The 13,979-nt window shown below is 37.0% G+C and overlaps 1 protein-coding gene across 1 annotated transcript in view; it reads right to left on the reverse strand.

The window, feature by feature from the left end:
• Positions 1-4,163: 4,163 nt before the first annotated feature.
• Positions 4,164-13,979, reverse strand: part of LOC142344416 (dynein intermediate chain 3, ciliary-like) — a 13,372-nt gene continuing 3,556 nt past the window's right edge. Inside the window, exons 3-11 of the mRNA XM_075396035.1 lie at positions 13,716-13,866; positions 11,109-11,398; positions 10,577-10,683; positions 9,814-9,936; positions 8,480-8,659; positions 7,777-7,956; positions 6,650-6,846; positions 5,805-5,982; positions 4,164-4,330 (exon numbers count right to left, since the gene is read on the reverse strand). Coding sequence (XP_075252150.1) covers positions 4,241-4,330; positions 5,805-5,982; positions 6,650-6,846; positions 7,777-7,956; positions 8,480-8,659; positions 9,814-9,936; positions 10,577-10,683; positions 11,109-11,398; positions 13,716-13,866 — 1,496 coding nt within the window. The 3' untranslated portion in view covers positions 4,164-4,240. The remainder of the gene's footprint in view (positions 4,331-5,804; positions 5,983-6,649; positions 6,847-7,776; positions 7,957-8,479; positions 8,660-9,813; positions 9,937-10,576; positions 10,684-11,108; positions 11,399-13,715; positions 13,867-13,979) is intronic.

A 13,979-nucleotide genomic window follows, 5' to 3' on the forward strand; every position in this document is an offset into this window, starting at 1 on the left:
TAGCAATTATTTTAGTCAAGTCTGCCATTTTTATGCGATTTTTCGCTTGACCGATTTTTCGTCTCAGCCAATTGACTTTTTGTCTTAAAAAACGGGATAAAAAAGTAGCGCCCAGCGTGAATTAACTGCTCGTAGAGCTTTTCAGCTGTGTTTCAGTTCAAACTGTTTTGGAGACTTATACTTATGGTGTGAAGAGCGGTTCTCAGAGGTTGAAGACCCCACACTTTTGACCCCACCACGCTGTCGCCCCCAACCCACTGTGGCCCCCATCAGCACCCCTTTGCACCCCATCTTGCTACTGACGAACAACCGCTCGCTAAAAACCAGCAATTTTATACTAATTTTCAAAATTTTTTCAAGATTTCAAAAGGGAAAGACGCAATCCTATTTGCTGAATTGGTGCACATTTTAAATTGAGTAGTGCAGTCGTGATTAACAAAGAGGCCAAACTTACACGTCTGGTGTTTTCAAATTTTAGGTTCAAAACTCAATTGATAGATTGTAAAGCATGATTTATGCCTAAAAACATCACAAACCTTTGTCTCTGAAAATTGTTTGTCGGTCTGTTATATAATTGCAAATTGAAATCAAACCACTTTGCTCATCTGGATAGGTCTTAACCTGTTTAATTGTTCTCAAACGAAATTAGTAGTGAATATATTAGTCATGTCGGTCTTTTCTATGCGATTTTTCGCTTGACCTATTTTTCGCCTGACCCATTTGAGATTTTGTCCTCAAAAACAGGATGAAAAAGTGGCGCCCAGCGTGCATTAACTGCTCGTAGAGCCTTTCAGCTGTATTCAGGTCTTTCCAGACCCAGGGGCAGAAAAACATCCTAAGGGGTTTGATAATAAGCTACCGACAAATTTTTTTTGGCCATGGAATAGTTTTTCAACTTTTGAATGTCAAAAACTTTAGCAATATTTTGATGAAACTTGCTTTTTTTCAATTTATTAGAAAATTTTTGTTGTTTTTTTTAAAATTTTTTTAGCCTCAGGAGCCGAGGAACGTCCTCCAGGGTTTCAAATTAGGCTACTGTATAATAACTAGACGTAATAGAATGTCTTGCAAGATTTTAACATCACGATTTTTAGCATTATTTTTTTTTTTAATTTTTGGCCTTTCTTGTCAATTTTTCTTCCGTTTTTGGTCATTATTCAGGTTTTTGGAGCCCCAAGGTTTAGAAAACCTCAGTTTTGGTTTGATAGTAAGTTACTGGAAAATTTTTGCTGGTCATTGATTGATTTTCAGCATTTTAATATCGCAAGTTTTAGCACTTTTTAAAAAAAGTTGCAAATTTTTTAATATTTTCTGAAATTTTTTGTCTTTTTTCAGGTTTCTCCAGCCTCAAAAGCCACGGAACTTGCTCTCAGGTTTGATAATATGTTACTGCATAGTTTATAGTTGTAATGGAATGTTTTTCAAGGTTTTAATATCACAAATTTAAGCAATTTCTTTAAAAAACTTTCATGTTTTTGAACTTTTCCGGCACCAGGGGCCCTGGTACCTCCTCCAAGGCCTGTTAATAAGCTGCTGTATAGTTTTTAGAGTTAATGGGATATTAATCAATTTTTTTTATTCCAGTTTTAGTAATTTTTTGACAAAATTTGAAACTTTCATTTTTTTGGAAAATTCCTATCATGTTCCAAGTGTATGGATCCTTATGAGCCTGTGAAATTTTTTCAGACTTGAAACAGATATACAGGATAGTCTATTGAGACAAAGAAGTGGTTCTTAATATTTTAAAATCTTGAATTTCAGCAAAAATTTGATAAAATTTGCAGTTGTTTCAGAAATGTTTTTCCTTACTTTTTGTTTTTTTCCGAGTTTAACGACCATTACTGGCCAACGAAACATTGAAATATCGGAGATAGTAACTTGACAGAAAAAATGGGTTACAAAAAATGGCTTTGATTTTCTTTACTGTGAAGTTAAAAGTTTTTAATTTCCGCTTTCAGTTTTTTTCTAGACTTAATAAGAAGGCTAGAAACTAGAAGTTGCAGAGTCGAAATCCATCATGAAAAATTTTCCTATCTCTATTTCTCTCTCTGTTGTTTAGGTTTCTTTCTTTCTTTCTCTTTCTCGTTCTCGTTTTATCTCTCTCTCTCTCTCAAACTCTATATCTCTCTCTCTCTCTCTCTCTCTCTTTGTTGATGCCGCACCTCAGCTGCTGTTATCTGGCATAATTTCATCCTCTGATGCTCATTAACAATGAGTTATAGTGGAAATGTTTTGTAATCATAAATGACTTAACAGGCAATTTTAAAGAAATCATTGTTAATTGCTCTTTAAAGCAATTTGTAGCAAATATATTATTCATGTTTGTCTATTTAATTTTTGCTTGGCTGATTTTTCATCTAACCCGCTTGATTTTTGCCTTCAGAAACGGGATAAAGAGTTAGCGCCTGGTTTGTATTAAGTTCTCTAGAGCCATTCAGCCCACTAGAGTTCAATTATGCGGTTAATAGAAACTGTTTTGGAGACTTATACTTATGGTGGGAAGGGTGGTTATCAGAAATTGATGCCACACCCCACCCACCCCTCGCCCTCACATCAGTCCCCCAATCAACTTTTGCACCCCCACTGCGCTCATCTTTAGTCTTTTCAAATATTCTAGAGCTAGCCTTACTAAACCGTGGCTAGGTGCTGACGAAGTCAACCGCTCGCCGATCGTTTGAGATTACTTTGCACGACGTTAGTCGGTTATGTTCTTCAAGTTTGGTGCACCTCCATGATTGAGTTACTCAGCAGCTTGAATCTTTTTTGATAGCCACGTGCACAGAAAACTTGACCTTTTCAATTCATTGTTTAGGTTTCAGTTTCCTGCTTGTCTGGGGTGTGTATTTGTTGCTTCTTGCCCTCCCTTCCTTGAATTAATTAGCAGTTGCTAATCCACTGTCCGGGTAGGTGAACCAAATAACACGCCATCTCTCCCACCTATTATAGAGAATACTTTACACTGCTCGGTTCCCTTTGGCATCTCCACATGTTGGCAAATATGTTGTTGCTTTTTGCTTTTGAAACCATCTATCTGTTATGTTTCACCGCTGCATTAAAGCTAAGTCTAGATGTATGAGTCTATAATATCAATATGGTTTGGGTTTTAAAAACCCTTTGGCAACTCCACATGTGTGTAAATATGTTTTTGCTTTTGAAACCATATATCAGTTATTTTTTCACGACTACATTAAAGCTAAGTCTAGATATATGAGTCTATAGTATCAATATGGTTTGGGTTTTAAAAAACTCACACATTACGGGATCTCTTTATGTAAAACAGTTAAATTTGATAGTGAACGAAATAGAAGGTAAAGTTATGCCTAAGGCCTGCTTACACAAAAATGTTTCCACTTGAACCTAAGTCGGGATTTTTCTAAGTACTCTTGAGTTCAAACTCGAGCAGGCCACAGAAAAAAATGAACTACAACTAAAATATTTGGTAGATTCACGACACGTTACCAATAATACTATACAAGAATAATTTTTAATATAAGTCACAGCAACAATTAATCGCTCAAGCAACAATGCAACACAGTAACAAATTATAGTTACAGCTCAAGTCAGTTCAATGTTGTAATTGTTTTGCTGAGTGATAGACAAAGAAGTTTTTTGTCTGCAGCAGTTATTTTTGAAAACCTGTTTTTGTTGCTGTTTTAGTACCCTTTATTATTTTGTCGCGTGACTATGACAGCTACGGTAACAGTAAATATAGCTACGATTATGTTTACCACCTAAATTCTTGCTGTGTCAACAAGAAACAAATAAAAACAAAGGAACAAAGCTGGTAGTCTCTTTACATTACAACTGTTTCTTTTTTTCTCCTTCCATGGAGTATTTGAGCTGCAAGTTATAGAACAGAATCTATAGTCAACCGTCGGAAAATTTCAGTTGTTGTTTTTCGTGCAACTTTCCTTCTTAGTTGAACTTCATTATTTTGCTACAATCTGTGACAGTTTAGGACTATTTAATGGCAGTTTAAGTCCCGCACAGACAAAAACTTTCAATTGAAAACTAAATTTCTGACGGTGAAGCTCCAACTTAAAAAATCACTGTCTCTTACAAGCTCAAAGGCAAGTAAATAGACTTTGTAAGATGAAAAAATTCTAAGGAAAATTTGTGTGTTGTTAAAATTCAAAAAAGTAAATTTGCTACAAAAGAACATATAACATGAACAAAAATTTAATTGCGAAGCATTTGATCTCAATTTATTCAAAATCTAGTCACAGTTTGAGTGAAGTGTTCAGTTGGGTTTGTCTTCTTCGGGTGTGTCTCCTCGCTTCTCTTGAGCACTCTCATTGTCATTGAAACTTCCATTCTCACTCTGCTCAACCTATAATGCAATTTGTTTCGGATATGTACCGATAAGAACAAACGGATCTTTTCCGTTTATGCCCCCCCCCCCCCCAGCTTAGTGGGCGCATATTATTTGCACCCCCCAGACGTACGTGCATTATTTTTACAGAATGACATGCCATGTAATGACACGTGCTCTGTAACTGGGGGTTGCATAACGTACTGGGGGGGGGGGGGGGGGGGACAAACGGAAAAGATGCGAACAAACATTTTGGTTCCTTGACCTATCTTATTAGACACAATTGTTGGACCTATTCTGACCCCCCTCTCTCCCCAGCTTAGTGGACATATAAGTTTGACCCCCCCCCCCCGCGCTAATTTATATATAGTAACATGCTATATAACAACAAAAAAAATTGTAATGGGGGGCATAAAAACACCGCAGCCCCCGGGGGGGGGGGGGGGGCAAGAAAAACACAGAGAAAAAATTTTGCACTATTATCGAGAGGAACAATTCTTATTCTTGAACACAAAGCATAGACTACGAGACTCTGGTGAGTAAATGATAAGAGTCTGGCACTGATCGAAAACCACGCAGCTGCTAGAGTTATGAGTTAGATATTTGAAGTGATTTGAGCAGGAGTCACGTATGTAAGGGTTAAGTGACTCTGCTTGAAGTCACTGAGAACTTCTGGAGTTTATTGAGAACCGCGAAGCGGTTCGAGATATTAAGTCAGAATTTCGAAGTGACTTCTGCAGAGTCACTTAACCATGGTTAACACGAAACGCGCACGTTATATAATGACAAAAGTCAGCGGAAGTCAACTTCTGGCTAAGTAGCAACTTCTGGCATTTTAACTTCTGGCACTGCAGACTTTCGGCATTTTAAAATGTGCACTTGAGTGTTTTAACATTTCTTGTAACACAAACTTGCAAGTTTGAAATCTGGCGCTGCATCTGGCGCATATTTTTTTTACAGTTAGTTACAACTGATAACATTTCTAATTTAGAATTTAGCTAGTCTGTGGGACATAACGTGGCTCCTCTATGTTGCAAAATTGGTGCGTCTATGCTGCTGACTTTTGCTGGACCGTTAGTAAATGGTGAGTTTATGTTGCTCGTTAAAAAATCCTCGCCCTCGACTGTGTATATTTTGAACGCACAGTACCCGTGTATGTTTAAAAAAGTCTGCGTCATAAACGATGACAACTTAAAACACTCACGTGCACATTTTAAAATGCCGAAAGTCTGCAGTGTCAGAAGTCAAAATGTCAGAAGTTGCTACTTAGCCAGAAGTTGAAGAATTTTGTTGTCTGTCGTCATTTTAAAACGTGCGCGTTTCGTGTTTTAAGCATGGTTAAGTGACTCAGCAGAAGTCACTTCGGAATTCTGACTTAGTATCTCGAACCGCTTCGCGGTTCTCGATAAACGCCAGAAGTTCTCAGTGACTTCAAGCAGAGTCACGTAACCATTACTGAAAACCTCGACCTGGGAAAGCCCATGAATCTCACCTCTTCCTTCATGCGTTGCTCCTTGGCCTCGAACATAGCCTTTTCCTTGTCGAGTATCTCGAAGAACTCCTGCTCTGCCTTCCCAATCAGATCCTCCTCATCCTCCTGTCTCTCCTCCTCTTCCCCACCTCCGGCTCCTGAGCCAGACTTCATCTGCTTCTCTTTCAGTTTCATCTCTCTGGAAAATATTAAATAGTAAGCATAAGTGATTCCTAAACAAATTTTATGGATTTTGGTCGGAATTAATTCGAACTTGATTTAAAACTTTAAATTTTATAATTGGACCCCCCCCCCCCACCTAAAAAAAACTAAAGAGTCGAATTAACATAACGGCACCAAGATCACTATAAATTAGTAAATTAGACTTTTATAAGGTATTTAGTAATTAAAGAACGATAATTATTATATCTATACTGTTTTTGCTGTTTACCCAGTGCGTTTACGAATAATTATTTTTTTAATTATTGAAATTTGACAGGGCAAAGGTTTGATAGCTTTTAACACTACGCCGGGGACCCAGAATAGATCCAGCAGCTTTGTCATGATTGGGTTCTCTGCCACGTGCAATTTTGGGGTTCTTTCCCATTCAGCCCCCTCCCCCTCTTAGTGGTCATATAAACTATTTTGTTTCCAATAACTGGCAGATATTCTATTCCAGAGAGTACTGGGTTCAATTCTATTTTGGCCCCCCACCTTAGTGAGTTTATATTTTTACCCCCCCCCCCCCCAGGCTTACGTGCTATTTTGTTACATAGTAACGTGCTATATAAAAACATATAATTTGTAACTGGGGGGCGTAAAATGCACTGGGGGGGGGGGGAGACAGAATAGATCCGAGTACGAACCTGTGTCTGGCCTCGAGTATCTTCTCCCTTCTGGTTTCTCTTTCAAACATTGCAGTGACGAGTGCCTTTTCGTTCCTCTGGAGAGTGTAGAGAGAATTTGACAGTTCCAGCAGAGTCACAGTTCCGTCCTTGGATCCCACCCCGATGTGACTTCCGTTCTCTTGCATCCGAAGACAGTGCAGGGGGTTGTCAGTCACCTAGCATAGACATTATGATCATGTCATATTTAAGACTTTTCATGGTAAAATACAACTGGAATAGAATATTTTAGGATTGATATGCTATAGGACTAGGCCCCGGGAAGATCAATTTCATCAACTTGAACCGTTGACAGGTAACTTTAACAATGATCATTAATTTTAAGATATCAAGATTATTAATTTAATTTACTATTGCGTATTTTTTTTTTAAAAAAATGATAAAATAGTAGATTCCGCGGAATTTAATAATGCATAAACTGCAACTTTACGAAAATCTTTATTACCTATATCGAATTTTGATAGAAAAAAAGCATAAGTATGTCGAAAAAGAACGTGTAAGCAGCGCTTCACTTTCGCCACTTCTGAAGAAAATTGTCAACAGACTTTTAAAAGTACGAAAGGAACGAATTTTTTGTAGTCTTGACAATATTTTTGTAGTCGTATCACTGTACACATAAATTAATTACAGTTTATTCAAATATCTCTTTCCTTATCCTCACGTAATTAATTGCTCTCGAACGAGGTTTGAAGCAATTATTGTAAACGTATGTATTTTAATGTAAAATTTTTCTTGACCGCATTTGTTCTAGAACATTCGCGACTTGAGTGACTTTTTCACACTTTAGTTCTTCATTTTTTAGTGATATAAATTGCTCTCGTTCTGAAATAAAGTTCTGAGTGAACACTCTATCACCTGTCACACTATCAACCTGGAGTTCCGAGGTTCGAACCCCGTTGGGGTCGATTTTTGGTACCCACAAAAGATTTCTATAAGCTACGCACCCTCTAAGTTAAAATTGCCTCGCTCGTCGTTCGAGACCAATTCATCCTACATTAGTTGATTTAAGTTTGTACTGTGTACTCTCTATAAGTGAGGATATATATATATATATATATATATATATATATATATATATATATATATACCTGTACAGATAGGACAGGGTCGTTCTGTTTGAAGAGGAGGTCCCACACATCCAGTTTGCCATTCATTTTGGAAGTGAAGAAGACAGAGGGTCTCTGTGTACTCCAGCATGCATCTGTCAAGTAGTGCATGTCGTAGTTGGTCCACATGATGGAACTGTCCTTCACGTCTTCAGACCAGATCTACAAAGTACACATCAGAACCACGTGACTACATAAGAGACAAGTGACTACATCAGAGGCACGTGACCGTAAGCAGAACCCCCCCCCCCCCACCACCAACACTCTGAATTTGTGTTTTCTTAACCATTTGTGCACAAACTAATGCTCTTGATTTCCACTGATATTAGCTTTTATCGCTTATTCTTAAGTAAAAATTTAAATTAATACAATCGAAAATAAAGGTATGAACAAGTCATTCAAAAGCAAAAAAAATTGGGAGAAAGTTAATAGCGAAATGATGATCAAAATTACATGAACGAGTTCCAATAGATAGACAAGCGGAAAGCTTTAGAATTTATTTTTACTACTAGTGTAAGGAGCAACCTAATCATATGTTAATAATGTGATTCTTTAAATGTAAATATTTAACCAAATTTTTTGTTATGGTTAAAAATTTTTAATAAATTCAAATTGAAAAAAAAACTGAAGTTAGTTGGAAAAATGAAAAGAGAAAATGTCTTGTAAAGCTCTTTATTATACATACTCTAGCGGTCCAGTCAGCAACAGTGAGGAAGTTCTTAGGGAAAAATGGGTTTCTCTGGAGGGCGTAGATGGGACCATGATGCCCACTGTAGACAGCCACTATCTTCTCAGCCGGGGTCTTTGCCTTCCTGTTGCAGCTGATGATTGTACCCTGCTCTGTACCCACCATAAACTTAGTAGGCTGAAACAACCCAAGTTAAACTGTTCCGAATTTTTAAAAACTGTTCCGAATTTTAAAAAAGCTGACTTATGAAATCCCTTTTTGCTCAATCGACGAAAAGACTCTGCTCGAACGAAAAGAGTTATCAAGAGATCATACTCGACGCGCACAGCCCTTTGAATTTAGCTCGAATTTTTTCAACAGCTGGAGAGTTTAGATCGAATGTTGTTTTTACATCGGAACTGAGTTGGTTCACGGGGTGATGCTCGATTTAACCTCGATCCAAGATTCTTTCTGAAGTCTATCTCAACACATTACTTGATGGATCATGCAAAACATTACAAGAATAGAAACCCACCCATTGAATCAAAATCTGCTTATGCAAAATCGAAAAACATTGGCAACAGGAAGCATTGGTAACCCAAACATTGGCAAGGAAGCAACAGAGAAATTATTAAACCGCACTAAAGATTTCCAGACAGAAAATCATCAAGATTCAAATACATTTTTTAATTGATAAAAAATGTAATCATAAAAAGAAAACTGGACCTTAGGTTGCTATAATTTTAAAAAATAATATTTGATTTATCAATTTCAAGCATGTAATTTAACTTAAGTGCATCAGATTTTTTTTAAAAAATGAATTAAACGTTGTAAATAAAGTTACTGAAACTTTAGTAGTCGATTTAATTCGGAAGTGTTTTGTGATGTAGGCAGGCATTATCGCGATCCTATGCCAATATCATACGTTTCGGATCTATACAATCATTAATCCAGATAATGGTTTACCCACTCCCCCCCCCCTCAGCTAGATGAAAACATTCACCCCCTTTACGAGCACGTGTCATATTTACATAGAAACTTGCCATATTACACAGCAAAATCTGCTACTGAAGTCAAGAACCGCTCCGGATCAGAAATAGAATAAATAGGGGAAAGATGGTTTTCAGGACACTTGAGGCTCACGTGACTCAACTCCTCAAAGAGGTGGACCCCAGACGGTCTTTGAACCGATGCTCTGGTCTTCATGGCTTGGAATTCTTTCCTCTAAAAGTCCGATGACTAAATACCTAAGGCTCTGGCCAAAAGGGAGGCACACGTTGGGGAAATAATGAACAGAAAGAACCAATGATAGATATTAAACCCTAAATTCGCTTTGCAAGTGTTATACTAACAATGGTTGATTCGTATTCGAGTACTGATGCGCCCTGTGCCTTTGCAATGATGCCCTGTTTGGACAAGTCCAGCACCAGACTCTCAGTCGGCTCACCCAGCTTACGAGTGTCCCACCACAACACCTGCAACACAACACAACAATGTCACATCTATTACTGAGCACCCCCCCCCGTATTTTTTATGCCACATCACAAATTATGTGATGTTATTTAGCACGTTACTATGTAACAAAATAGCACGTGCGTCTGGGGGCTTAAATATATATGCCCACTAAGATAAGATGGGGCAAAACAGAATAGATCCCGAAATTCTACTTGTTCAAAATAAACTTTGCTAGAAACATTAAGCCTCGAGGAACAGGAAACCACAGGAAACTGGATTCTAAGCGGAACCCAAGTTCGATATCTTAAGAGCAGTTGGTGCATTATTAGCACACTAGGTTTGCAAGTAAGAGATGCTGGTTCGAATCCAGTACTGGTAAATTTTCATAGTGGTTACGCCGACTTCGTTAAGGTCCCTGAAGAGTTAAAAAAAAGTTGACCGACTTCAGCTGATTCAAAACTTGTTATGACCAGACTTTCGCTCGGTCAAACTTGGCTAGGGCTAAGACCAGGCTTTCGCTCGACTCTGACCTCCTTTCCCCCTCCCCCGTGCATTTTTGATGATCTGACCATAAATCGTAGTTTTGACACAAGGAACTTGACCTGTGAATGTTCTTTGAAAGGGATATCGTGCATTACATAACGTCTGTCTGGTACTGACCTGTCCATCTGTGGATGCTGAGAAACACTCTGTGCCAGTTTTGGAACTAAGCCAGACCACTTTGTAAGGAGGGTCTCGATGGCTCACCTCAATCGGCGAAGATTCACCTGAAATACATGAAATATCCAAATATCAACTGAGTTTATTCGAACAGTTTTTAAATTGTTCAAGGTTTGATGAAAAATAGACACCAAAATTATGACTACTGGTTGAACTTGACTCAACCAAGTGGCTCAAAATTAAGCCAATTCTTGTTACAGCTATTTCTTCAATTTATCAACTAGGCTTAAATTTTGTATTTTATAATCTAGCCACCTGTGCAATTTAAACTTAATTTTCGCCTTGACAACTTCAACTATTTTGTTTTTCTTTAAAAGGGGACCTGTTTCCCCTCCCCAGTGTTTTTATACAAAATAATTCTAAAAAATGTATTATAGTTCCATATAAAGAATGAATTGGTGGTTATCGAAATAATTCTCTCATTCTAGGAGCGTCAATTTAGAAAAAATTGCATATAAACAAAACAGCTTACAAGGATGTTGATGTTTTCTGGTGTCCCAAAAAGCAATTTGCCCATTGTAACATCCACCAATCAGAGTGTGGGGATCTTTCGGGTTGTACTCTAGACACACGATGGGTGACACTGGCTTGAGAGTGAAGTCTGGTTTGTTTGGGTTCTCAACATCCCAGATGTAGGAGTTGTCAGAGATGCCTGGCTGGTTCCTCTGGAACTCGAGGTTGCAGTAGGCAACTGCAAGTTTCCTTGCACCATCTGGGTACCAGGATAGGTTGGAAGCGGTTCTTTTGATTTCATTTGGATCACTGGAACACAACAAATTTGAGGGTTGTTTGCTTAATCTGTATCAAGGTGTGTTCTATAAGGAGGATCTAGAGAGTATGGATTATAGGAGGATTATTGCCAGACTTTTGCTGATTCAAGATAACAAATGGTTCCGTTGTTTGTAAACCCCCCCCCCCCCCAGGTTACCCACCGTACACAAAACTTTAAAAACTTACTAGGACTTATATGGTGCTGTAAAAAATTAATAACCTTAGTAGGGTAACGTATACGGTCGTATCAAGGTTTCTACGGTACCGTACAAAATAACTGCACTGCCTGGTTTCTCAATTCTAAGGTACTAAAAAAGATGTTAAACAAAACGCTTAGTGGGTGTATATTTTTTACACCCCCCAGACGCACGCACGCGATACCCCCAAATTTGGTAAAAAATAGCGCAAAAAGAGATGAATAATATTTCTATCTGTTACCGAGAGTGGGTAACTATTTTGCCGCTCTTTTTAGGTCGAAAGGATTTTTGAAGTTCACTCTAGAAGAAGGTTCCGGATTTGATTTTGAAGGTGCCCGTATCATTTTAACCTGGCGTAATAAAAATGGGGGGTCATGAAAACGGGGGAGTCAAAAAATATTTCCCAATGCCTTCGGTTTTTTCCACGCTTAGAACTGGGAAAGAAGCATCAATTTAATTAGAACTTCGTCTTTCGTATTTTGAAGAATGCTTCCGCGCAAATTGATTCAGAGAACCAAGATAATTATTATGGAAAAAAATAGTTAAAAATCAACAGTTCAGAGAATTAAAGAGATAGACCTCAATAAATTTAACAAGGACGCTCAATAATAAGGGTTTACCATTTTCAACGTCAATTAAAAAAAACAAATAAAAAAGTCAAAATAGCATCAGATAAAACCTATTTCAGATAAAACATATTAATTTATAAGTTACTAGAAAAAGTATGTGATCTATCCTTGACGAGACTAGGTCACAAGCAGACAAAAAAAGAACAAAAAGGTCAAAGTCAAAGGAACCTTTTTTTGTTTTTTAAACAATTATTAATGATAGTAAGTAAAGACAACCCTGGAAATCAATTAAAGTCACTAAACAGGTTTGTTTGAACCTAACCATTGAGACCTGAAATTATACAAAATATATCATACTACAGCGAAAAGAACAAAACTTACGGGAAAAAAATCCAATCCAATTTTGGGAGAAAACGGCGTCAAAGCCGTTAAAATCATAATCTATTCATATAAAAACTACATATATTCAATTTTCACAATTGTATTTTCACTACCACACTACCAATAACAATATATCAGAACCATTTTTAATGTGATAATGTGACAAGACAAACAATAATGAACCTCAAAAATGGGCAAATGTCCACAAACGAAAACAGAAATTAATGAAATTTTAAATTTTTAGTATTAAAGCAAAAAATAATACTTGAAGCATCAAACCGCCGTGAAAAAAGATTTTGTTTCACTAAGAAGAGAATTAAACCTCTCTTAGCTGAGGCTAAATTAAAAGTTAACACGAAAATATTAGCGCCCCAAAAGTCCTTTGTTTTTTTGCAAACTATAATTTTAAAAGGTCTTAACATCCATTAACTTTCAACTAAAAAAAATACTAAATAGATTAACACCAAAGTAATCCTCCAATTGCACCTGTTATATGTGCGATTAAGTCCTAAGACCACAAGTTACTAACTCACGCAGGCAGAACTCAAATTTTCACAGTTAATTGTACGCAAACACAGTTGAAGCCATGAAAACTATGAGCTTTTCACGAAAAGAATAACATGTGTTCATTAGGTCTCGTTTACAATTAACTGCAATCTTTCAATAAATTAGGCTGTACTTCAAACATTTTAGCCAAAATTTTAGACAAAGAAGTAGGATCAAACTGTTCAACAACACTCTCCTATCTTTAAAGGTCAAAGTAATAACATTATCGTTTACAACCCTAACATATTTTTAGCAAAAGTGACGAGAAATTGAGCACAAAACGGAAAATGTGATTAAAACAACGGAAATCAACAAATGTTCAAAAAACATTTAAACTTTAATGACGATGTGAAAAGACGTTGAAAAAATCTTTTTAAGTATATTGTCTACGCTGGCCGGACTTTCTAATGAGAACACTCACAACTCTCTACGATGAATATATCAATCGGCCAAAATTGACTGAACAAAAAAAACTGAGTTAAGCATATGGTTCCTCCCCCACTAAAGTGGATCTGAAAAATTAAATTATAGAGCCTTGACGAAAACAGGATCCTTTTATTACTAATAATTCCATTTAAAATTCCTAATTTTTTGAAATCAATATTAACTCTTCACCAGAATACGTTGATCTTTTTGGCTCCTGGTGGCTCTTCCGAGGTGTCAAAGTCAAACTCCTCAAAGTAGTTCTCGTAAATATCAATTCCATTGTTCTGTTTTATGTTGTGTTCCATGTCCTGAAAACAGATTCCATTCAACTTTGATACTCGAAAGCCTTTCAAATAACCTAGTTTTTAAAATATAGCTTTATTATTGTTTCACAGTCGGTTTTTTGACAATTTTTGATAGATTATTCATTTATCCCACCCATGGCTGTAATTT

This window comes from Convolutriloba macropyga, chromosome 8 (genome assembly GCF_964194025.1).
Source record: "Convolutriloba macropyga chromosome 8, txConMacr16.3, whole genome shotgun sequence".
Taxonomy (NCBI): Eukaryota; Metazoa; Xenacoelomorpha; order Acoela; family Convolutidae; genus Convolutriloba; species Convolutriloba macropyga.